Here is a 25,857-nt window from a genome sequence, read left to right on the forward strand (position 1 = left end):
AAGGAGCCGAGTGCTGAGACAGGGAGGTCAGTGCGGTCAGGGGACTCATGCCGACTTCATGCCGCTGCACGACAGCAGGAGCAGACACGGCAGACGGTGGAGCCAGGAGAGAGGGTGGAAAAAGTGCCCTAGGGGGTGGGGGCAGATGCCACTGCGTTGGTGGTGTAAACAGCTATGGGACACAAACACTGTCAAAAGAAGAGAACTGGGGGGAAATCCAAGTCCAGGGCACAAGTAGAAAGGTGGCATCAGGGGAGAGGAAAACAGAAGGACCCCAAAAGGGTCGAGTGGTGTTGGCTGACAATCAAGACAAGCAAAAGCCTGGCTGGCTAGCCAGGTAACTCGTTACAGCATAGGTGATCTAGGCACAGGGAAGAAAGACCCTGGACTGAACAACAGCACTTGCTGAACAAGAGGAGCCTCATCCTCTAGCAGCACGACAAGAGCTACACATGAGCGATGCGACGGAGAAAGGGACGTGCCCTTAATGACCGCAAGTCTCACTTGATGTATGGAGTCTGGAAAAAGCGGCAAGTTGGATTTTTTCAGGATTACAGCATCAGCTCAGCAACACCACACCTCTGGCACCAGTCCAAACACCCTCCTGCCTCCCAGAGCAACACGTCTTAGCACACACGTGACGAGACGGGACAGCACAGCCCGAGAGATGCTCCAAAGGCGATACACCCCAACTTCAGCAAGAGCAGACTTGCCCCTTCGTAGGGCTGCAGGTTTATCTGAAGGTCTGGAAGAAAGCACAGTCCCAGCTTCTAGACACAGAATACATGTCTGGGGGTGACTAAACAGCATTTGTCATTAAACAAAAAAATCTTTCCCCATCAACTGAGAAGAGGGGGGTGTGGGAGAGACAAACCATTCCTCTGCTGATACACCACACCGAGCATCCTCCTGCCTACACTCCCTGATGAGCAGACATACGCAGAAGTTTTGATCTTCAGCTACTTACTTAGCAGAGCCTAGTCCCCTCTGATCGGGGAGTTAAGGAAAGGCTTACATAGCTACCAGGGAGGGAGGCTTTTTATTTATCTGATTTCAACATGCCCAAGTTATCAGGCTCTAGAGGAATTCAATTAATGAGAATAAAACTCCTGTTTGATGCAAGTCTGGAAGGGTGGGGTGGTTTTTTTTGGTGGTTTTTTTTTTTTTTATGTAAATAGCTGCACCCCAGAGATTTTACACTGATTATAAGCCTTAACAGCAACTGATACAAGCTGAACAGAACAGAACCGCACCAAAACACCACACACGCTTCAGACCTCTCGGGGACTGACAGAGCTGAAAGAAACCAGTGCAAAGACGGGGAAAAGGGCAGGAGGGAGCGGGAGACAGGGCCAGGAAGCAGAGAAGAGCAAGACCAAAGGAGCTGCTGGTGCCATCCACCCTCCCCAGTTTACTGCAGCAGGCTGCAAGTGGTGAGGGTTGCCACTGGTTGTATTTAAGCACCCACTAGCACAGCTTCGTGAGTGCCTGCCCGTGGCAGCTATGAAAAAAAACAAACAAACACCTTCAGACACAGAGGAATAATTAAATGGCCCGCACAAGCTCGCGAGGCAAGGCTAGGGCATCGCTGGTGTGTGGCTGCTCCCGGTAAATGTCCCAAAGCATGTGAAAGCTACCCCTGGCACCCCAATCTACAGCCACCCCAGGCTGTGGGGGTGCCCCCGGGACCTCCTGCCACTACCACATCCCCCAGGTCTCCCAGTGAGGAGGGAGGACGACCCAAGGAGGCAGCAGGTGTGAAGGAACCATGGCGCAGGTCACCCCAGATTTCTGTCTCAGGCCAGGCCATGGGGGGAAGGCACCCAGTTTTCTCCACTACCACCATGAGGGTGAGGGGGGCTGGAGGCCCTGACACTTATCTTACCCTTTCTGCGGTGAGGGGCTGGGCCCAGGAGGGGACATGGCACAGCGTGCCACCACCGCCCACATCTAAGCGGGACGGGGGCCACAGCCATGGCAGGGTAGCCGTGCACGCACCCCGCGTCAGTGACAGCCCCTTCCCTCAGACCCTGCCCTGTGCCGAGGGCTGCCTTCCCCAAATGCCTCTGGGCCCCGCGGGGGTGATTTACAGCCAGAGATGGCAGCACTGAAAGAAGTTTTGCAGCCCGCATTTTGCAGCCATGATGGCATAATGAAGTCAGATGTCTGCTCTGCTGTGCCCAGGCTGAAAGGGTGAGCCGGGCCCCGCAATGTATGGGGCATGATGGCCTGGTCGGCCATGGCCCTGTGCCACATGCCGGCGGCTGCGCTGCTGCGGCTGCCATCCAGCAGGGTGGGAGGCCCCTTGGAGGCCCATCTGTGCCTCTGTGAGATGGCAGCCTCCCTGCGAGGGTCCGTCCAAGCAGGCATGGCTGCTGGGAACACAGCGGGCTAGCATGGCTGTTACAGTTCAAAGAGCCCACAACCATTTATTGTCATTTGCACAATTGTTCTATCACCCGATGACCCCTCCCCAGCCAGGAAGGGGAATCAGGAAAAAAACAAAAACGAAGAAAACCCGAGGCTTGAAATATAAACACAATTAATAGAATAAGACTAAATAATTAACATTAATAATACTAAAGAACCAGTGTTGATCCCAATACCAATATAAAATACACCAGGATTATACTCAGCCAATCATACCAGCAGGAAGCTGTGCACTCCCAGCAGTGGACAGCAAATGTCGGACACTGCGAACGCTACGGCTTTGGGAGGAAGGGAAGGGCTCAGGGGTCTGGCAGCAGGGCAAGGAGTTCTCAGGATCGCAGCCATCAAGGGGGAGAGAGAACTCCTCAACAAACTTTCTAATTTGTATTGAGCGTGACGTTCACGGTATGAAATAATCCTGTTGGCCAGCCTGGGTCAAGTGCCTGGGTCTCACTCCTCCTCATCCCCACACCTGGCTAGCTCAAAAACACTGAGACCTTGAAACCCATATACCATAGCTGGCTATAAAGTAAATATTTTCACAAATTCAGGCGCTAGAGTCTTCTAAAAATGTGGTTTTCCCAAGCGATAGAAGAGACCTTACTGAAAAGTAAAATTACTAAAGAGAAATTAATCCTGTGTTGCTCAAACCAGGACACATGTCACAGGATGACACAAAACAGAGCCACCGAGACTGCTGCTGCCGCGGAGGTGGGGGCTGCATGCTTGGGGTTTCTTTTTAAAAATGAATGTTTCCCATACCACTACAATGCATCCTCCAACGAGCGCTTTCCAGGAGCCAAAAAGGAGAAAATTTCAGCAGCGACCACCCAAAGCAGCAATGGCGCAGAGGAGACCAGGCTGCGGCTGCTCCAGCCCCACGGAGCTGCTGAAGAGCTGTGAATCAGACACAAGCCCTTTCCCTTGTGGGAAAGGGGACCAAGGAGCTCCAGCAAGGTGGGAGGACAACCCCAGCATGTTAGTACAGCAACGGGTCACACCTGGGCCTGATTTAGCCACGGGCACCATGGAAATGGGGGAAAGAAGGAGCCCTGATGGCAATACAGGCTTTGGACAACGTTACTGTGATAATCCTCTTCTAAGGTTGGCCAGCTGACTTTAAAGGGAACATAAGCGGGAACATTACAAAGCACTGAACCGATGGGAACCAAACACAGGGTGCAAAACTCTTCTCATACAAACGTTGTTTTAAAATCCTGCCATGAAGATAAGCACGGCTCCTCACACCAGCTTCCAGGCAGCTCTTATCCTAGGAGATTTACACAATGTTTATTCAATGCACATTTCACTAAAACTTGCATCCTTATATCCAGCCAGGAGACCAAACAAACATCCATAATTTCCTCTGACACCTCCTAGCTACACTGCTCTGACAAAAGCAACCAGAGGCATCCAGTACCATCACATGCCAAAGAGAAAAAACAACTCCAGCTCCCTTACTAAACCTCTTCAACACAGCGAGTGAGCAGAAGGGAGGAATCGCGGGCAGAATCAGCCAGAATTCACCAGCTGGTTAGGACAGCACCAAGAATACCTTCTGGCTGTATACTTGGGAAAGACACGTAGGTATTTCTATAGTCTACTTACGTAGAAGCCTCAGGAACTCTTCCTCCTCTTCCCTAAGGGAGATTCAAGACATTTGAGGTTTAACAGCTGCAACAAACAGTCTCCTCTTACAAGAGAAAATATTCAGGAACAAGATAACAAGAGACACAGTTACTGAAACAGGATGAAAACACAGAAAAAGCCTCTGGGGTCTAAGCACTGCCCTAATGACTGCAGTCTGCTACTCAGAAAATCTGAATTCAAGTATACAGCTCTCATCACCACTTGCAGATCAAACAGGAATGGCAAGATGCAAATCTTGCTGCCTGCAAGAGAGGTAATCTAAGCTACCATTTGTGAGCAACCTGCTAGCAATGCCACAGTCCCTGCAAACACACAGAAATAAAAATCTGCAAATGCCCTTGATCTTGCATTCATTCCCCAGTAGAGTACTGTGCTTAACCCAGACATTACTACTTCTGTGTTCTGGGGAGCTGAGGGCATGGTCTTTATTGCATTTAGAACAGCAAGAGAATATATTCTCTATTCAAATTTGATTGCAGACATGGGAGACGGGTTAAAAAAAAAAAAAAAGAGGGGTTAGAAGGGAAATAATGCCAGCAATGCTCCTTTAAAATAGTTTTAATTATTTTACTTATTTCACAGCCAAGAGGTATAGAAATTCTACAAAGCCAGCTCAAAATTAGCAAATCCATTTTGCCTGTACACTAGAAAAGAATGCAGATGCTAAACCCATTATATAGACAGCAAAGTGTCATCAGAGCAAAGAAGGTAAAAATAGCGAAGTTATCTGTAAGATGACTAAGCAAATGGATTTTCAAAAATACACTTTCAAATATGACACCCTTTTCTTAGAGCTGCATACATCCGTTTAGCTTTGTTAATTTCTCAATTCTTTCTTTTGATAATTTATTTTTGGCCTCCTGCTAGCATATTTCCCCAGAAGCCTTGCTTCACCCTACCCACACTCAAGACTCGCATCCACATACGGAGAACTATTTAGAAACTGATGCTGATCACCCCAGTAACTACAGAGAAGCTCTACCACACCACTTCTAGGATCACATACCGGAAAACCAGATTCCTGCTGTCTCCAACCGTCATTTCTACCCCTTCCTCATCACCCCTACCCATTTCAGGAGTCTTCATGGCTCCACTGGCAACTTCCAGGACTGATGAACCCCCCCTTCTCACACAACTCTTGCTTCCAGCATTTTTGCAGACAAGAAACGGCCCATCTCTCTTTTCCAGGCCACTGCCAGTGCCTGGAGGAGGAGGCTCCCGAGTTGCCACCTTGGAAACAGCAGTGGTTAGAAGAAGTAGGAGCAGCAGAGCTGGGCACAGCTCCCACAGCTGGGGTGGGAGTTGCGAGTTGTGTCCCCCAGCACCTCCCCCTCCTCCCACATGAGCTGCCAGCAGCCAGGTTTAGGGGCAGCTGGCCTCGGCTGCGGCCATGCTGCTCTGCCATCTCCCTCTCTTCCACCAACACCCAGATGTCTCCATAAAGAAAATTACCCTTTCCTCAGATTAAATCTCTTTAGGGACTTAGTTGGCCTCCACACAGCTGCAATCACTGGTAATCTACATTTCCGAGGTAACAGCGGTAGCTGGTGCTTGGCCAAGCCTCCCAAGTCATTCTTCTGCCATGCCAAAGCCCTGCGTACGGCTCCTCTCCGGGTCCTTCTCACGGAGGAATGGATACCTGTCGGCACCCTGAAAAGCCAGCTTGTGCTGCTTGCCCCAACCCTGCTGGGAGCCCAGCCCTGCTCCTGGAGGAACTCAGCACAAAGTCCTGGGCTGCCCTTCCCAGCAAGCGGGTTTCCGAGGCTTAAACCCATTACGTCAAGATCATTAGGATGCTTTTAGTAACGTATCCCAGTGGATCTGCTAGACCAGCTATTAGGTATTGGACGCACAATAAATCTTCCCTCACACTCACCCCTCTCAACCCTACACCCTCCCCCAAAACAAGCCAGCCAAAAGACAGGGACAGATTAAACTACACAGCTTTGCGATCCAGATGAGAGCCAGGAGAAGCAGGGTGGCACCAGCCCCGCACAGGCAGGCCTCCGAGAAGAGGTGACAGACCTCTCCAAGGCATGGCTCCCTGACCCCTTGCCTGCCCTACGCCACCCCACGCAGCTCAGGGCAGTCTCAGATGGCATGGCCACACAGTAACTCCCCACTCCAGGAGGAAACCAATCTCCTTCCCACCACACATTCACTGACACCTTCTCCCCTGCACGGGCTGAAAAAATGTCAGCCTGAGCACCTGGGTCAGGCACAAATCCAAATAACTGCTGCAGTAAGCGCTGCCCTTCCTTAATGCGGTGGTCACAGGGCAGCAAGGGTCCCCTGTCAAGCTCCCTGGAAGCACCCAAGCCAAAGCAAACCGAGGGCAGAACCGTGTGCATAGCAACTGCCAGTCTTCATCCTTTACTTTTGCAAAGTTACTCTATTTAAAAGATAAATGGGATGGTCTCCCATGACTTGCCCCACAAAGGCAGAGGAATCTGCAGTGGAAGCAATTTTTTAGCCTCACTTCTCCCCTCTTCAGCAGCGGAAGGAGGTGTACTTCCAAGCATATCATGGGAGAGCTCTCACTATGGAGGGGAACGGAGTCAACCTGGGGCTGCAGAAGGACCCTGCAGGCACAAGCGGAAAATTCAAGAGGAGTGGATGGGGCGTAAGAGCAGTGGAAACAAGGAAAGAATAAAACAAAACTAGGCATCTTAAGCAAGACTTAAACACATCCAAGAACATCCAAGAGGGACAGGGTCCCTCCGTACTCTAATGACAACAGCAGTACATGAGAGGCCACCTCTGAACACATGCCTCTCCTTACACCTAGAGAAGCGGAAGGGGGTGGGAGAAAGAGCAATTTGAGATGAGAAAAGGGAAGGTGTTTTGATATCTACATATGAAGACGAGCAGGTAGATTAACACCCACCTTGCAGCCGTTCAGACTCTGGGCAACCTCTGCGCCTCTGCAGCACAGGCATCCCAGGCTGAACTCTGATCCCTGCTCACAGGCAGGGCACCTGAAGCTGATCTTGTTCAAGTCTGCCTTATTTACAGCAGAAAGGAGCAAGTGCGTGGTGACTCAAAGCATTTGGCAGCTACACATTCTGGATTAGATTTAACTGCTGACTAGCTCATGGCATGGGACTGATTAGATGTAACAGCTCCTTACATGCCAGTGACCCATAGATTAACTGTGCTGCTGTAACACTGATAACTAGAATGAATCACAGCAGCTCCAAGTTACAGTCACGTGGGCTATGCCCCACGAGCATAACGGGGTGGCGAGGAGAGGCTGGTCCCATTCACGTAGGGTAAGTGAGAGAGCTTGTGCAGGTAAGTAACACCATAGAGCTCAAAGTAAAAATCAATTTTCTTCTTTTCCTAACACCAAGAGTGAAATCAATCAGGGCATAACAATCTGTTCCACGCTATGCTCCCAACACGTACAAGAAAAAAAAGCAGCCCACTTGCTTAACAACAGTAAGAAAAACCTCAGCCCTAACACTGCACTTTTCCTCCAAAAAAATCCCATGACACCTTTTAAGCCACTCTCTCTACTTCAAGGAGCCGAGACAGAGCGACTTGCCTACAATTATATCACAAGTCAGAAGAAAGCACTGGAATTTTCATGCTGTGACTCCTGCTGTAGGCGCCGGATAACACTGCAGGCATAAAGGTCAGACCCTTCAGCAGGAGCTCTTAAGATATTGTCTGCAGGCCACAGGCAGTCAGCAGAAAGCTGGGAGATGGCACGGCGCCAGCTCAGTTTCTCTCGGTATCCATGCCCTTCATTGCAAAGCGCCTTAGCACCTGGTGGGGTAGTTAAACCATCATCCCCTGCAAGACGGAGCAAACATCCCTCCTCCGTAACAGGATTAGACAGGAGAGTAAGAAGACAGGGTATGGGAACCTCCAGGAGAGGAAAGCACAGCTTGACAGCTTATTCAGGAGGCGGAGGAAGCTGAGGACCAAGGACTGTATGAGACGGGAGGCAGCAGAAAGCACTGAGCCGGGAAGATGAAATGATATGGTGAGAAGGGGCAGAGTACTTTGAAAGCACACCAGAGATAAACGCATTCAGATAATTGCTTAGAAGGGAATAAATATTAGTAAGTACTATAATTACCTTGAACGCTTTACAAAGCTGTAAGAAGAAACATGACTAGAAGAAGGGCTGGCACACACACTCATTGGGAGCTCCTATTTCAAGCTAGCAAGAAGGAACCAACAAGGCCTGACACCCAGGTTGGTAATTTCAGCCTGGCAGCCAGCCACAACCCTTTGGCTAGATCCTAGGTACTGGGTAACTTGAGTTAATAAGTGCCAGATTCCAGCAGTACGGTTTTCCGGCGTAAGGAACTTATGGATGACTTCTAGCAACAAGCACCTGCCCTCTCCTGTGGCTCTTACTCAAGGTACAGCTCCACTTTCAGTGAGATGTGGAGGAATGTGTGCTCCTATGTCCCTGGTGATGCTGCTAAATGGAGACAGGAAGATTCATCCAAGAAGTCAAAATCTCAATTTATCTAAGCAACCAAATCTTGATAGCCACACTGTGATAAGAGAGCAGAGCCCTTCCTTCCCCAAGAGGCAAACAGAAACCTATTTACTTTTTTGGGGCTCAGTATCTCAAGCCTCCATTTCTCTAAAGGTCTCAGAAATCATCCATTTCACACAGCAGCCTGGGTCAGCACTGAGCTCCTTTCAAACACAGGACAGACATTTAGCACTATGGAGTCCCCAGAAAAATGCATCTACCTCACCCCATGCTCCCAGCTCCCTTTAACGAGCTTATCAACTGCCATACAAAGCCCAGAAGCAATAGAAGTGACAGTGTGGCTCAGGCAGAGAGACCGGGGGCACAGCGGGGGCGGGGGCGGAAAACAGCCACCAAGAAAGCAAACAAACAAACAAACAAAAAAACAACCACCAAAAAACCCAGATGCATCACCCATTCCCTTCTATTTCCCTGTAATCACAACTCCTGAGGGGAACACATTCACTAGGAAGCAAAGCTATCTGCTTTTGTGTGCCGAGTAGGAAACACTGGGTGAACGATACCAGTTCCACACGCGTGCCACTAGTGAAAACAAAACAAAACTTAGCAACGCCACAACAGCTGTACATCAAAATCACCTCCAACCATGTCAGACCCTGATGAGCTGTTTTGCAAGGGCCAGAAAAACAAAACCGGGAACAGCAAACCAAACAACCGTCATTAGAGTAACGCTCAACGGTGCTAATGGCCATGCAGTTGCTTTGTGGCATATGCTGTGGATCCGGATGGCTTCTGCTATCCCGATGGGGCCAACTTTGTTGCCAGAAACTGCACAGGAATCTCCTTATTCCTGCACTTCAGCAGCAGCCTCAGCCCTTCCTGACTAGCAAAGTCTTACAGCTGCCAAGATCAGAAGAGACAAGAGAAGCACTAGATGGTTTTTCGAGTCCCAAATGGAATCAATAGCTTGGTAGGAAAGGAGAAGTCAGCCAAGAGGGGTGGTAGGCACAAGAGAACAAATATGGATGAATCCCCACTATCTCTGTTTCTTTGACACTCTAAAAGCTATGGGTGTGGTGGTTGAAGGCCCCAACGTCTGGAAAGACCCATCCGACAGAGCCTGTTCTCGTCTATCTTTCTTATCAGTCAGGTTCTTCACCTTCCTTCTCCTACTAGTGCTTTCCCTCAGCTCATCTTTTTCCCCCTCCTCCACTTAACAGTGGGCCACCTCTTCCTTCCCTGTGGACTTCTCACCCAACAAGCGAAAGAAACGAACCTGGAGACACCAAGGAACCACCAGCAACAGAATAAAATCAGAAAGAAGGAGCCATGGGAAGGGTACAGGCAGTGGCTTCAGCCAGCCACTGCAGATTAAACACTACGCAGGGCAGTGCAGGCAGCCTCTGCCAGGAGCTGGCAACAGCCAAGAGAACAACTACAGTCAGACACTGGTCTCACCTCTCCCGTTCGGCAGGGCTGAGTTACTGGCCACACACCCCAGACCCACGGTACCGAGGCCCTGGTGCGTGAACAGCAAACTGGGGTAGCCCAGCCAAATGAACCCAGCATGCTCCCCGGCCACCTGCCTCCCCAGCAACACCCCTTGCCTTGGGCCCCCCCATAAACATCTGCGGCACCATATGAAAAACAGATCTACTTTGAACTCACACAAGCTGCCCAATCCTCTCTGTATTTACTGGTTTTGCCGAGATAGTTTTCAGTACGAGCAAGTCCCTCCAACCAGTTCCTCACGTGAGCCCCCTGGCCTGCACCCTTCCCTCCCCATGCTGGGCAGAAACCAGCCTGGAACAACTCATTTCAGGAGCAGCGCTGCTTTTTAGCATTTGTGCAAGTACTGTGCAGCAACACCACAAGTCCAGAGCGGCAAAGCCTCTCCCTTTTCAAGAAAAGCTCCCCATCACTTAGCTGAGATGGTTTGGTTTTGCGCTCATGTTCAATTACTTACTGAAATGTGACTTCAGCAGCAGCTAGAAAGGCAAGATTTCCTCTTGTCTCATTGCCATTTGCTAATTAAACCTCCTAACGACAAAAAGCTTACTAAAATGCATCATTGGAAACATGTTCTTAGTACGCTGATGGAGACAGGGTGAGCAACAGGCTTAGAGCTGGAAGTGACATAGACGCCCACAGACATCCTAGACCCGCCAAAGGTAGCTGCAGACTTAATTTCTTTGTCTTGCAATTTGATCAAACCCCACTTTGCCGAGAATGGCTGCATTCTAGCCTCTTCATAGCTGATAAGAAACAGATGCTAAACGTCTCCTAACATTTAACTAGAGAACTATTCCTTAAGAGGATTTTATACCACTAGGAAAGAGATGCCAATATAAGAACGGAGTCGAAACCAATTTAGCAGGTTATCATTAAGGAGTATTTAGCAACTTAAAAGCCAGAGGCAAATCACAATACTCCAGTTTTCCAGACAGTGGCTGGAGGGCCTAAACGTCCTTGATACCAGCAGACAAGTCAAATCACGAGCAGAAGATCCCTAGCCACAAAAAGAAAACCCAACTGTGCTCGAAAAAGCTTCCCCCTTCTTTTCAGGCAATTTTCCTGGTGCTGTTAAGTTTCTGGGCAGGGTCTGCAGATTGCTAACTATCAGACAGCAAAAAGCACTCTTTCAGGTTATAGCACACTGATTCATTTGAGTTAAACCAACACCTCTGGCTTCATACTAGACTGTATAACCTTTAGGACAATGGCTGAATCCACGATTGATTTTGTAGGGCTAAGAAAGAAGCCCAGAGAGACCAAAAGGAAGAACTTCAAAAGAATTTAAAAAAAAAAAAAAAAAAGCAGCAGTTTCCTGGTCCAAAAAATTCAATAAGCCTCTCAAGACAGAAGCGACGCTTTCCTTCCCAAGCTCTCTATGACCTGTCTCTCCTGCCCCCCTCTCCGTGGTCTGCAGGGCTGTTTATTCTACCTTTCACTTTATATAATGGGTCTGGTAAAAGTGTTCCAAGTACACATTCGATTTACAATAAAAACTGCTTTAATAAAGACATCTAACTTGACGGAAGGTCAACTAAAAGACGACAATTCACATAAACCAAAACCTCCTGTGTAAATAAACAGGATTTGCAGGAGCCTCAGGATGTCGGGCAGTCTGGCCAAGACTGCAGGGAGAGAGTCTTCCTCTGAAGAATTACATTTGGGGATGCGCAAGAGTGGAGCCTGCCAGCCCAGCACTGGCAGGGCATGGCGAGGCAGCCTCCCATCACACTCAGGCAACCCAGAGAGCCAGCTGAACTTCACTCAGAAAGGAGGTGACAGCCAGGGCCACCTGCAGAGCCCCTGTCCCACACGTTCCCCAAACACAGCCCACCCTGGCCCAGGGGATGGGTCCAGGTCCGGCACTGCGCACGGCAGTAATCTAGAGGCAGCAAAGAGAGAGGCGACGGCGGCACAATCCTCTTGCAAAACGAAGCTCGCGGCAGAGCACTCTGGGCAGACGCAGATGGAGAAAGCACGATCTTGGCCACCACTGCTAACAATGCATCGAGGAGCAGATGAGGCGCCAGCAACATCCCTGGGCCGCTAGCTTCGGTAAACAAAAACAACCCCAAACCCCATGTGTGTACAAACACCCACTCCGCCGTTTCCTCCGTCTGTTCCCCTCCAGCCAAGCAGCCTTCAGCTCTATCGCATCCAGGCTCGCGTTCCAGCCACTGACCCCCCAGCCACTGACCCCCCTCAAGCCCTGCGCCCAGGCAGGCGTCAGAAGAGCAGGAGGACGTGACAGCAGAGCATTTGAGCAGCAACTCAAGGGCACACTGCTGCTCCCCAGCCGGCACCCCTTCCCCGCTGGCAGACGGGCCTTCAAGATCATCCCTTCTTTCTCCAACAGTCACCCCTGCATTGTTATTTCACTCCAACATACTACTTACAAGTGAGCTGCTGTTCCAAGACCTTACGAAGGCTCTACTCCCCACTAGGAATCGCAAATAAATCACCAATTACTATGCATGAATAGAGAGAGGAAGAGGGTAATGAGTCTATGTACATATATACATATGCAATGTTTGAACACAAAGAGCTGTAAATTGCATTCACAGGTGGTATTCTGGAGACTGCAGGAGACTCAAAAGCAGAACTATTCATAAACCAGTCACTGACATGAATGAATTCAGCATTCCCCAGAAGCCTATTGTGTTTCCTATATATTACACTGTAAATATGAGGAGTATCAGACTTTGCATCCCTGCAAAAAAAGAAGGTAAATCTTGCAACTACACATAGGATTAGCACTGGCTGGCACAAGTATTAATGGTCTCATCGCTGCATGAGGATTATTTACAGCACTTGCTCTATTTTCCCATTTTGTACTTGCTGTGATGAAGTGCCACTTGTTTAAAGAACCCTGTAACAAACACTGCAGCAAGAGGGGAAAAAACAGCAGAGATCTACAAATGTTACACCCACATGCCAGATGTGGGTTTTCAAACCCTGGTTTTGCAGTTATTTGGATTCTGGTAGCTAGTTAACGCTTGATATATTACATTAAATCATCCACCAGCTCTTTCCATAGCCACGATTCCTCCTTCAGCAATTCTAATGAGTTTGCAAAAGGATCAGGAAAAATTGAGTTGCATTTCTTTTTCTGCATACTCAACCCACAGTACCTTATCCATATATTTGAGCATTAACATTACTTGTTTGGAAAGCAAGAGTCTTTTACTAGCCAGGCAGAGATTTATGTTACAAAATAAGGCTTTTTAATCCAGCCTCTTCCCCGCTAAATCAAATCACATCTCAGTTTTATAAAGAGCAACCTAAAGCACTTCTGTTGCAATTCCAGGCTTTGAGGCACGGTCGCACATCCCCAGCTTTGTTAAAACCAGCAGCTGGGCAAATGCAGATTAACTGTCTAAAGAAATCCAGGTGAAAAACACCAAGAGAAAACTAACTCCAAGCACGCACGTGGCAGCCTTCCTACTGTTAAAAACAGCCTCAACGTTTAATGCAAGGAGGCCAATACAATGTTTTTACAAGCGAGTTATGTCCATGGGATTTGGGGACCTCTGAAAAGCAACCGATTGATTCTCCAGGCGATGGAAGGCACCTCGCAGCTCGTCCCCGGGGCAGGGCGCAGGCAGGTTACAGCCAGTTTTAGGTCAAACCCAGAAAGCCGGTTCCTGCAAGCAAGGAATCAGGGTGGCCTCGGCAGCCAGCCAGGCACCGGGTTTGCCCTGACGCGGGGTGTACAGCATGGGATAGTGGGTCCCACTTCTGTACCACCGTGGGAAGCCTTCGGAAGGAGGATGCCCTCTGCTGCTACATCGCCGCATCAGCCGGGCGCACTTCGGAGCGGCGCACCGGCAACCCACTGCTCGCTTGCTCACTCGCTCCATATTAGGAAGACTTAATCCAGAATGGTGTTATTGTTCTTCAACAGGAGAGATCTGAGCCTGCGAAGCCAAGGGATTGCTGTTCGGCTACACCCATCTTGCGGGCTACGACAGACTGCCTGTGCTCGCGGAGCAAAGTCACCCTCGATAAACCTAGCTTTGAGATGGCTTTTTTCAGGGAATCCAAGGAAGCAAGCTACTGGTTAAGGAAAGTTTGAATCTTCGCCAAAACCATTTCAAAGAGTTATCTCTCTTTCTCTTCCTAAACACAGACAGGCAGCATGAAAAACCACACACACACGCAAATTAGAGACGTGGAAGCACGACTGCAATTCAAGTAAAGCTGTTGTTTCCAAATTGGCACAGCAGGTATGTGACAACTCTCAAGACAGTAAAATCGCCAGCCTTGCTGCTTCATCCCTCAATGGCATTAACGCCAGCAGAAAATCTTACCAGTGAAAAGGCAAATCAAAACAACGCCGAGGTTGCTCGGTACATACACAGGCAGAAAGCAGCGTGAGGGTGCCGTACGGTATTTTCCACAAACGCTCCTACCAACTCATCAGTACTCAGAGCCAGGCACAGGGGCTGCCTCAAAAAAACGTTAAGGGGCATTTTAATTGTCAGGTATTCTGCTTTTCCCAAATTTGTAGGGAGGGACCTTGCACAGCTACAGCTACCCAGCAGCGGGGTCCCAAAGGACTTGACAGAACTGCCTACAGTTCATCCCCTGGGCAGGCACTTGTGGGATGGGACAAAAACACACGTTTAACGGTTCCCGGGGCAGAAAACGCAGGCAGGGGAAAAGGGACTACAGGAGGAGTCTGGAGAGACAGCACAAAGCAATCAAATTGCGTTTTTACGACAGCAGGGACTGCCTTCCTTCATTTCAACCTCGCCCTCCCAGAGCCACGCAGAGGACTTTGTTTCTGCAGCCCACCTTACCCCAGGCATCTTAGATGCCTACCGTCTTTGTGCAGGCTGGACACCGACCTGTAACTCCCTTCCCCTCCCAGACTCCACCCCCCGACCCCGGCAAGGAGCAGCCCCCGGCCGGCCGCTCGCCTTCCCAACTTGATGCCGGAGCCCGGCGCGGACGAAGAGGAGGAGGAGGAGGTGCCGGTGCCCGTCCCCTCCGCTCCTATAGCTCCCACACCCCGGCCGGACCCCGCCACGCGGGGTTCGGCGAGGATGGTCACCGAAGTATTGCAGGCGGAGATGAAACCATGATTCATTTATATTTTTTTAATGGTTTTTTAATTTTTTTTTCCCCCCTCCGACCGCAGGAACCGCGCGGGCAGTGACAACTCCTGGGGGAAGGCGCTGGGTATTTTCAGCAGGGCTGACCCTCCCGGCAGCCCTGCCAGGGAGGACACCCACCGGAGGGTCCCGTCCCGTCCCTCCCCGCCCGGGAGACCCCCGTCCCGTCCCGCCCCCGCCGGCACTTACCGAGGAGGAGGAGGGAGGCCAGCTGCGGCCGCAGGGTCCGCATGGCTGCCGGGGCGCGGGGCGGCGGCCGCCCTTACCTCCCGCCGCGGGTGGCCGCGGGCAACCGGCTGCCGGGGCAGGCGTCGCGCCGGGCCCGGCGGCACAAAGGGAAGGCGGCGGGGCCGGCACGGGGAGGCGCCAAGGCAGGCGGGGGCATCGCCCCCGCAGCGGGGCGGCCGCCGCGCCTCCCCTCCCCGCCGCGCCGCTCCGCTCCCCGCCGCCCCCGCTCCGAGCCGACGGCTCCTTGGGGACAGGCAGGAGGCGATGGAGAAATCTGCTGGTCCAAGGCGCGGAATTAAAAAATAAATAAATAACAAAAATACAGGGGGGTGGGGCACGAAGCAACAACAAAAAGACCCCACCCCGAAAAGTTATTAAAATAAGCGGGGCGCCGCGCACCCCGCCGGCTTGCCCCGCTCGGGCCCGCCGCCCTCACCTGCCCGCCCGCTCGGCGCTGCCGCCGCCGCCGTGGGGTGCCCGGCGCTTCCTCCGCGCCGCCAAACTCCTCCCCCGGCCCGCCCCGGCCCGCCCCGTCGCTACCGCCCCCCGCCGCCACCCCCCGCTCTCCCCCGGCGGCGGCGGCGGGCGAGGGACGCGGGCAGCTCCCGGGGCGGCGGGCAGGGGGGGAGTCGGGGAGGGGGGCCCGGAGCCTGGGCTTTGTAAGGTTGTGGCGCTGGGTTAGGAGGCCGGGGGGTGAAGCCGGGGTCGTAAAAGAGCGCGGGGATAAACCGGGTTCCTTTGTTTTACGGGAAAATACAGTCCTCGGGCGCTGTTCGGAATGCCGGCTTCTTGGGAAGTGGCATAAATGCTCCCTTTTGTCCCCGGGCAAACCAAAAATAACAGCCGGGCTTTCCAAGTTTCGTCCAACTCATGACCGTCCCGCTGCGATGTGCCGTTACCGAGACCCGAATCCAGGGCTGGTATTAATGCCAGGTTGCCAGATGTGAGCGCTCCCTATGTGCAGGCACTGCTGCACTTGGGATGCTGCCCAGGCAATCAACACTACAATGTGTCAACGCCAGAAATGCATCAAAAGTACATCCAGGAAACACTGAAATGCATAAATATGGCAACACTTGGGGCTGGGTTTGATGTTGTTTGTAAATAAAAGATGGATGAGAAAGCCCTTCTCAAGGGTGCAGATGTTCAAATGTCCTTGCAAACAAAACCCTCAGTTGCTTGTTTGCTCACAAAAACAAGAAAAGAGGCCAGGAGTGACAGCAATAGCAGAGTGAGGTACCCTTCTAGCGCTCCAATCCTGCAAGGCCCCTTTGCAGGAGAACCTTCTGCCTATGTGCAGAGTCCCCAGTGAAGTCGTGGGGACACCAATGCAGGATCCCAACCCTTCTGTCCAGAAAGGCAGAAACCAGCACAACCCCAAGCCATCTAACAGAAGATGCCAAGTCCTTCGAAACTGTACCCAGCAGAAGTCAGAAGCTGTCTGTATAGCCATATGGACTTCACTGCCCAACGTGGCTGTCATGGCAGATGCATTGGTAGCCAGCCCCTAGCGACCCAGCAAATTCTGTTTCTGCAGGCTAATGTTAAGCTGTGCCATTTTCAGAGTGGGAGGTTTCATTTGCAGCTTTGTCATTGCTCTCTGAACGGAGGAGCTGAAGAAGAGAATAACCAGAGACATGCGGGAGAGAAATGGTTAGCATTGTATTTGCACTGAAAATGAAACTCGCGCTTTGGCCCTTAAGCTTTAATTACATCAAGACTGCCTTCAAGTGAGACTTGGAAAAGGAACAGAGGTGATGATAAGAGTTTATAGAAAATACCAGTCTATTTGCCTTTTTCTCTTAGGTGATGTGAGGGCTGAAACGTCATCCAGTGTAATATCGCTCAGCTTGCTCAATATTTTTCACGTGCAGTCTCCTATTGTAAGTCCTCACAGACAAGCCCATGAGTATTTAGAGCGAGCACTGTGGGGCTACTTTGAAGTAAACTTCCAGTATCTTTAAATGGATGCAGGATAAAGATTGTTTACTCTTCAGAAGATGTATAACTAGAGAAATAAATAATCGTAAAAGAAGACAAAAAGGCAGATTATGACATACAGGGCACAGGCAGGAAAAAGCAATTTTTTGTCAGGATAAACTCGATAAAAAGGAAGCATTAAAGCTTGGTGATACAAGCTTTCCTAGATGGCAAGGGGGATGGACCATGGACCCACTACACTCCTATAGGGACAAATTATTTCCATCTCCAGCTGAAGAGACGCGGAGGAAAACACTGGCATGATTCAAGTGAGCTCCTGGCACAGGTCAGGGACAATCTGGGAGCAGACCCCCGGTTTCTTGGCTCTGAATACATTGCTTTCACCAGTGGAGCCTGTCTCAAGATAATTCAAAACTAATTTGGGTGCACCCTTGCTATTTCCAGGCACTGCGTGACTTTACAGCGTACAAGCCTAACAAGAGCATAAAAATGCCCTGCAAAAATGTTATCAGAAATTCACTAAACATTCACATCCTCTTCTCGGAGCTCTTGCAGGGTATTGCATAAATGTATAGTAACAATAAAAATGTAAAAAGACCATGGAAATGACATTATAGCATTATAAGATTAATCCAATTCCAGTCAAATTAGATTATAATAAGAACTGTGTGTGCTAAAGACTGTTAATGGGAACCTGTGTTTCAAAAGCTTCATCACCTTTGCGCGTGTTCTCCTCCCTGACCCCAATAATAAAAATAGGTTGGCGTTCACGAGAGCGCCCTTCTTCAGAGGACTGCACAAACACTCTCTGGGCTTTTGAGGAAAACATCGGCCTCGCTCCTGCATCCGTGGGGAAACTGAGGCTCAGGCAGGACAGCTTTCTCAAACCTAGGGAGGCAGCCAGCCTTCCCTCGGGCTTGGCTCCGGCTTTTTGAGCTCCCGCGGCTGGGCTCTGACTCCCTGTGGACGTCTGTCCATCCGTGCGGTTTATTCACATGGCTGAATGGCAACGAACGCCACAGTCACCTCAAAAAACAAAACCATTTCAAGCACAAGGTTACTGCAAAGCAGCTTTCCAGGAAGACAGATCTGGGCTGCCTTGTACTCCCAGCACAACTGAGTCATTCAGGAGCGCCGTCCTCAGCAGCAGCCGGATGATTTTGGTCGGGCCACGCGGTTGCTCTTTGGCAGCGGGCTCCATGTAATAGCTGGAGGCAGACGGGCGTGACTCAAGCGATGCTGATGATATATACATTAGGTCGCAACCCACACCGCTGTCTTTCTTGTTGCTCGGTCATTGCCAGCAGTCTGCTCGGGCTTGCTTCCCCTTTCCTCGCCTCGGCAGGCAGGGGTAGAGACCGGGCAGCGGCAGCTCGCTCTTGGGACGAAAGGGAAACAGTTCTGCATGCTGCCTTTTGCTGAGCTGCTCCGTGCTCATACCCAGTCACAGGCGCTTTCCGTCGGCCCTGCCTTTTCTAGCGGGAGAGACACAACCAAGGGTGCCTGCAGCCTGGGAGAGAGGTGAGACTGGGCGGCTGCCCTGTGGCCAAGGGCCATCAGAGTAGATGTCTCCCAAACCTCTGGGCTGCCAGAGGCTGCTGTAATGCAACAGCTGTGACCGAGAGCTGCATCCTTTGCCCCAGGGAAGCAAAGTGACGTCAACATCCAGGCTCCGAACATGCTGCTCACCCGATGTGCATGGGCTTCCTGTGACCCACAGATGAAGAGTGGTGTTAGACTATTGTCCAGCCCTCAAAGAAAAGCATTTTGGCAGAAATGCAACATATTTACGTTATGAAATAAGAATGCCGGTCCCTCTTCATGACAAAACACTGCACACCCTCAAGTAGTGGACCCAGTGGGTGTTTACCCCACTCCTCGGATCAGCAGGCAGGGGAGGGAACAAGTCACAAGACAGATTTGCAGCCTTTAGATTTTGGAGCAGGCAGTAACTTGCCTGGCTAGTGGTACCGCAGAAAGGGACTGGGCTCAACCAAGCAAGGCAAGCCCCTGTCTTGTTTTCAGCAAGGCAGGAGACTCCTGACTCCTCCACAAGTCAGGAGGAGTGATTTCCTTCTTGTACTGGAGGAAAATAGATATGGGGGAAAAAGAGGAGCGGGGGGGATTTAACTGCAGTTGCAGGAGTGACTCCCTCCCTGAGGGCAGCAACTCCGTCCAGAGCTGGAGAATAGTTTAAAAAGGCTGTATTGCTCGGAGAGGGGGTGTGTGCATTCGCATCTCCCTCCTCTCAGAGGCCACCTGAGTGTTTCAAATTGAGCAATCAGAAATCAAACCATCCAGAAAGAGAAAGCACTTTAAAAAAACTCGTCCTATGTGATTTGCCCAAGATCACGCAATACAATCCACAGAACTCAGGGTCTGAAGATGTGCTTTGGGGAAAGTCACAATCAGGTCAAAGCTCCTCTGCCACATGGTGAAAGGGAGAGGAGACACACCTAGAGCTCGGGGCTAAAGCGGGGAGGAATGGCCAGAGCAATTTAGTTTGACTGAAACATTGCCTAAAACATTTTCTCCAGACCTTATTTACACTGCGAAGTTTTGAACATCAGTTTCACCCAGAGGAAAAAGAAGATATTTATATTTAATGGCCAACATTTAAGCTCCTTTAAAAATGAGCTGAGAGGTTGCAGTTGGAACAGAGAGAAAATCCTAACTGCTCTGCCCCAAAGCAGCAGCGCTGCCATTGCAGGGAAGCTGGCATCCGTAACTTGGCTGAGGTTTTGGGTCTAGCTCAGCCTAGATTGCACCCCAGGACCAGTATGCTGGTCCATGGATGGCACCAAGGCAGTTTCCAGGCAGCCCTGTGGATGTGAAGGAATCCCCGTTTGTGAGCCCTGGGCAGAGGGATAACGAGAGGGAGAAGGAAATAGAACAAAAAAAAACCCTGTGTAAAGATAGATCGACACATTTCCAGATTTTCAGGACATCTGCCAGCAAGCCCAGAGTGTATGGCAGCTAATCCCTTTGCAGATTTTCTTTTAACTGTTGCTTGACAGAAGAGTATGCTAATTTTTTCATAAACGTCCCCATGTCTGAAATTGTGCTCCGCCTGAGGTTATGATCTATCTGTGAGGAAAAATATTACACTACCAGTTTGGGAAATGACATTCGGGAAACATCTCGGTGAGAAACATACAGCAGCTTCAAGCTTTGGAGTGTGTGCAAGACCAAAAGATGTTGAAGAAGGCCAGAGGCGAGGCAGCTACCGACCAGATAACCGCAGTGCTCCCACCTTCTCTGACACCCCTGATGATGGCTACCAGCTGGCTTCTGGGTTGGGCAAAGCCGGTGGAGGGGAGAGGGCTGGTGCTGCTGGGCTGGGCTGCTGGTCAGCTGTGGCTTCAAACCCCTGCTGGAGAGCGTGCAGAAGTCCTCCCGCACAACCCCTCCAGACACAGCTGGAACAGCAGTGCAACTTGGTGTGCACTTCAGGTTCTGCAAGGGCAAAGAGGTACAATAATGCAAAGCTTCACTTGTTCCCAATTTAGTTCTCACACGCTGTGTTTTGTGGAGTTCAGCAGTTGCATCGTTCATTGGCTAAGGGCAGGCAGAAAGCAGTCCATAAGACTATTCTTCTATACTGCAGTAGTAAAATGGCTTGGTCCTGACACGGGCACGCACAAATTACAGGGGCCCTTTGGTGCCAGGAAGACTGGGCTCATTAAGCACGGATGACACAGTCAAGGCCCCAGGTACTCCTTGGCAAGCTGTTGTAGGCTCTGCTCTGTGGCCAGCCAGACCTGCAGCTGGTGCTGGGACCTTCCAAGCTTCTGTAGGCTCTGTCTGAAGTACACGCAGGAATGAACACATTGTTTTTCTGCTTTCTGATCCTACCTTCCAAAATCAAGCTCAAGTCCCAGTTTTGTGATGTTTTGGTAGTTAACTCAGACCTCCCTACACTTTGAACATGTGCCAAAATAAGGCAAGTAAGTAAAAGGTTGACTCCAAGCCTCAGGATTACTGATGGAGCAGCAGTTTATCTTTGTTTTCTTTCCTTACTGGGAAGGAAATGGGAGACCTGGTTACCCAGGATATGGAGAAGGCTGAGATACTCAATGACGTTTTTGCTTCAGTCTTCCCGGGCAAGCGCTCTATCCACACCACCCAAGACGCAGAAGGCAAAGGCAGGGACTGGGAGAATGAAGAACCACCTACTGTGGAAGAAGGTCAGGTGTGAGACCATCTAAGGAACCTGAAGGTGCACAAGTCCATGGCACTTGATGAGATCCATTCACGGGTCCTAAGGGAACTGGCAGCTGAAGTTGCCAAGCCACTGTCCATCGTATTTGAGAAGAGGTGGCAGTCCAGCGAAGTTCCCACTGACTGGAAAAGGGGAAACATAACCCCCATTTTTAAAAAGGGAAAAAAGGAAGACTGGGGAACTACAAGCCAGTCAGTCTCACCTCTGCGCCTGCCCAGATCATGGAGCAGATCCTCCTGGAAACTCTGCTAAGGCACATGGAAAATTAAAAGATGATTGGTGACAGCCAACATGGCTTCACTAAGGCCTCACAAATTTGTTGGCCTTCTAACGACGGCGCTACAGTTTTGGTGGATAAGGGAAGAGCAACTGACATCATCTACCGGGACCTGTGCAAAACATTTGACACTTTCCCACACAACATCCTCGTCTTTAAATTGGAGAGACATGGATTTGACTGATGGACCACTCAGTGGATAAGTAATTGTGTGTATGGCCACTCTCAAAGACATGTGGTCAACGACTCAATGTCCAAGTGGAGACCAGTGATGAGTGGCGTCCCTCAGGGGTTGGTATTCAGACCAGTGCTGTTTAACATCTTTGTTAATGGACAGTGGGATTGAGTGCACCCTCAGCAAGCTTGCCAGCAATACCAAGCTGTGTGGTGCGGTTGAGACACTGGAGGGAAGAGATGCCATCCAGAGGAACCCGGACAAGCTTGAGAGGTGGGCCCGTGCGAACCTCATGAAGTTCAGCAAGGCCAAGTGCAAGGTCCTGTGCATGGGTTGGGGCAATCCCAATCCCAAGCACAGGCTGAGAGGGGATAGATTGAGAAACACCCTGAGGAGGAGGACTTGGGGGTGTTGGCTGATGAGAAGCTCAACATGAGCAGGCAATGTGCACTCGCAGCCCAGAAAGCCAACCGTATCCTGGGCAGCATCAAAAGCAGCATGGCCAGCAGGGCAAGGGAGGTGATTCTGCCCCTCTACTCCCCTCTGGTGAGACCCCACCTGGAGTACTGCATCCAGCTCCGGGTTCAGCCTGGAGAAGAGAAGGCTCCAGGGAGACCTTACAGCATCCTTCCAGTACTTAAAGGGGCCTACAGGAGAGATGGGGAGGGACTCTTTATCAGGGAGTGTAATGATAGGACAAGGGGTAATGTTTTTAAACTGAAAGAGGGGACATTTAGATTAGATATTAGGAAGAATTTCTTTACTGTGAGGGTGGTGAGACACTGGCACAGGTTGCCCAAAGAAGTTGTGGATGCCCCATCCCTGGCAGTGTTCAAGGCCAGGCTGGATGGGGCTTTGAGCAGCCTGGTCTAGTGGGAGGTGTCCCTGGCCATGGCAGGGGGGTTGGAACTAGATGATCTTTAAGGTCCCCTTCAGCCCAAACCATTCCATGATTCTATGATAAGAAAAGTGACATAGAAAAACGGGCAAATGGAGTTTTCCATAATCGACTTTTTTCCATTGCAACCAGCAAAAAACTGTGTGTTTCATCAGTAAAAAGAAAAAAAAAATCATCTTTGCCAAATACACTTTTAGCCTCCCATCCCACAAGACTTTCAGCTCCTGGTTGCACTTCACATTTTTCCACAGAATCATTTTGAGGAAAGAAAATCTATTTGCTGGGCTGATCTAACAATGTGAGACTCTTTGGGTGTGTCTGAATTCTTTCTAAACAGTCCTGGGCAACTGTACAACAAAAGAAAAAGAAAAGCAGTCTCTCAGCTGTCATTTATCTTAAAACATTTCTTTCATCCAGTTAGCTACGATAAGCACTTTGATTGTTACTCTGGAAGAAATATGTAATCATTAGGTTCCAGAGTCCACACCTTAATTTCTCTGGTTGAAGCCGGTTCATACCTCTCTCAACATTGGCGTGATAGCAAGATAGCAGCTGATATTGGATGATAGCAGCAATTCTGCTTGCGTTTTGCTGTGGGCGTTGGTCACCTTTATGTAATAACCAAATGATTTGGGACTCATCTGGGAGGGAGAAGTCTAGGACACCATGCCTTTAGTCCCAGGATTGTTTTGCATTTTACATTTAAGAATCATTATATAAACCCTAAAATATTCATGACAGCAGGAATGAAAGCCCAGGAGTCTCACCTTCTATTGAGGTTCCTGAATGTTACATTATGAGACTCGCTCCCCTGTTCATCCCCTCCACCAGCTTGTTCTCTTTCTCCCTCAGCATTTCATCTCTCACTCTGAGGAGCACAATTCCATGGGATCACCGTTCCCAAACACTGCAGGCTTTGCTATCTCACTTCCAACCCGCACTGAAAGCACACAGTACAGGCAGCCAGATACCTGCCTACAACACAAGCAGGCAATGAATGGCTTCTCTACTACACTGCAAATGACTCATCACCTCCGACTTTTCGGCTCCCAGAGTCTCCCGAGGGAGGCAACAGGTTTTGTGCATTAGCGCTGCAGCCAGGTATTTTGCATTAGTGCACTGGCAGAGCAAATACTGCCCCTTCTCCTTGCGGTGATCTATGGGTAGGAGCTTGCCCAAGCATCCCTGCACCGCCCTTACAACAATAGAGCAGGCAGGCCTGCAGATGGAAACCAAACCTACACCCCCAGAACAAAATGGAGTCAAAAGTCCTTTCCGGAGAACCTGGAATACCTCTTTCCCCCTCCTCTTTAGCATCACCCCCTTAAATTCTGTGCAAATGAGAAACCGTGTTGGGGACAAAGCTACAGGTTTCAGTATGGAGCGGGGGTGACCTTGGTTCACCACTTTCCGTCTTGCCCACCTGACAATATCTTGCATCCCTAGAGGCATCATGCTGGGCGGAGGCGAAGGGACCATCCTGCTCCAGGGCTTCCTCAGCCCCCTTGGCTGAGCCTGCTGGCAACGTGCCATTGAATCATCTACAGCCGGCTGAATCGGTTTCGTGCTGATTCTTCCCTTCCCAATGCCATTCGCTGGCATGCTGAGAAGAGCTCCTCCACCACACGGGTGATGTGATATTTGCTGCTCAAGAATAAGGAAGAAATAACTTCCCAAAAGCTTGCTTGGTGTCACGCCCCCCCCCCCCCCCCCCCCCCGTATCCTGTCACTTCTTCAGAGGCCCTGGCGGTGGGGAGGAGGGAGCCCAGGCAGCCTTCTGCTGCTGCCCTCACCGTGCTCTGCCACCTGCCCCAGCAGAATTGCTGGAGACAAAGCAGGCACAGGGCAAAGCTGGGAGAAGAGGCAAAAGGTCTGCAGGATGCTTATTGCCAGGCTGATTTGCTGTCCTCAGCAATTTGCTGTTTGAAAGCAACTGCTGTGACTAAAGCTGGCCCTGATACAGATGGTTACCAAATCCTAGGGATATTATCTTACTCCCACTTTACCCCAACGGAAAAGACAGCTCAAGGGAGAGAGCGGGAGCAAGCTGAGGTCATGGAGTCCCCTGAGGCAGGACCCAGTCGTGGTCCCCTCACTAACACCCAAGGGATGTTGGCTTGGACAGGCTGTCAGCCAAATCACCTTGGCCAGCCAGTGTGGACAGGTTTTCGTCTGCAGCGCTGAAGGCATCCACATCATCCCGCCCATGTGGAAATGTGATTTAGAGCAGGGCTGCAAACTGAAAATTTGAAACGTTGGTCTGGTAAAACATATGCCAGGTTCCTTTGCTAACCTCCCGTGACAGATAAGCTGTAGCAGAGCCTTCTTCTGCAGTGGAAAAGGGGAACCGTCACTCGCCCTAAAAAGGCATCTGGCTCCAGGCAGTGGAGTTCACCAGCTGCTTTTCAAGAAGAGCCGTTGGCTCTTTGTTTTCTTTCAAGTACTGTTTGAATTCCTCTGCAGACACACGTTCCAAGCTGGAGCTGCAATGGGCCGCCAGAGCTGAGAAAGGAGTGTCATCTGCTGCCTGTCCACCACCACCAGCCCCCACCCCAGGGGGGACAACAGGAATGGCAGCAGCCAGCCCCGGCAGCAGGGAACAGAGCCCAACCCCGGGGCTGTAACCTCATCTTTCCTCCAGGCTTGCTTTAGGATAATCAGCTGGCTACTGCACCCCTCTTTGCCTTGGTTTCCACCCCAGGAGGAAAAAGTAACGCTCGCTGCAGTGTTTCAAGAATTTTCTGGCAAGTGCCCCGGCCACAAGAGGAAGAGCTGCCAGTACCTGCCCTAGCACTTAGACCAGGCTAGGACACACAGACGTGCATGGATACAGAGACAGACCTCACCTGAGAGGTCTCGACAAAGCCGAGAAAGACCAGATTTGATGTCATCATACTCCCAAGATCAACACCAATGAGAAAAAATACCTAAAGCACTCCGGTAGAAAC

The 25,857-nt window shown here is 50.5% G+C and overlaps 1 protein-coding gene across 2 annotated transcripts in view; it reads right to left on the minus strand.

The window, feature by feature from the left end:
- The window catches only part of IGSF3 (immunoglobulin superfamily member 3), a 104,444-nt gene extending 88,563 nt beyond the window's left edge, over positions 1-15,881 (minus strand). For both annotated transcript variants that reach the window (XM_063348299.1, XM_063348290.1), the window contains exon 1: positions 15,358-15,881. In XM_063348299.1, coding sequence (XP_063204369.1) covers positions 15,358-15,400 — 43 coding nt within the window. In that variant the 5' untranslated portion in view covers positions 15,401-15,881. The remainder of the gene's footprint in view (positions 1-15,357) is intronic.
- Positions 15,882-25,857: the final 9,976 nt, after the last annotated feature.

This window comes from Chroicocephalus ridibundus, chromosome 1 (genome assembly GCF_963924245.1).
Source record: "Chroicocephalus ridibundus chromosome 1, bChrRid1.1, whole genome shotgun sequence".
Lineage (NCBI taxonomy): Eukaryota > Metazoa > Chordata > Aves > Charadriiformes > Laridae > Chroicocephalus > Chroicocephalus ridibundus.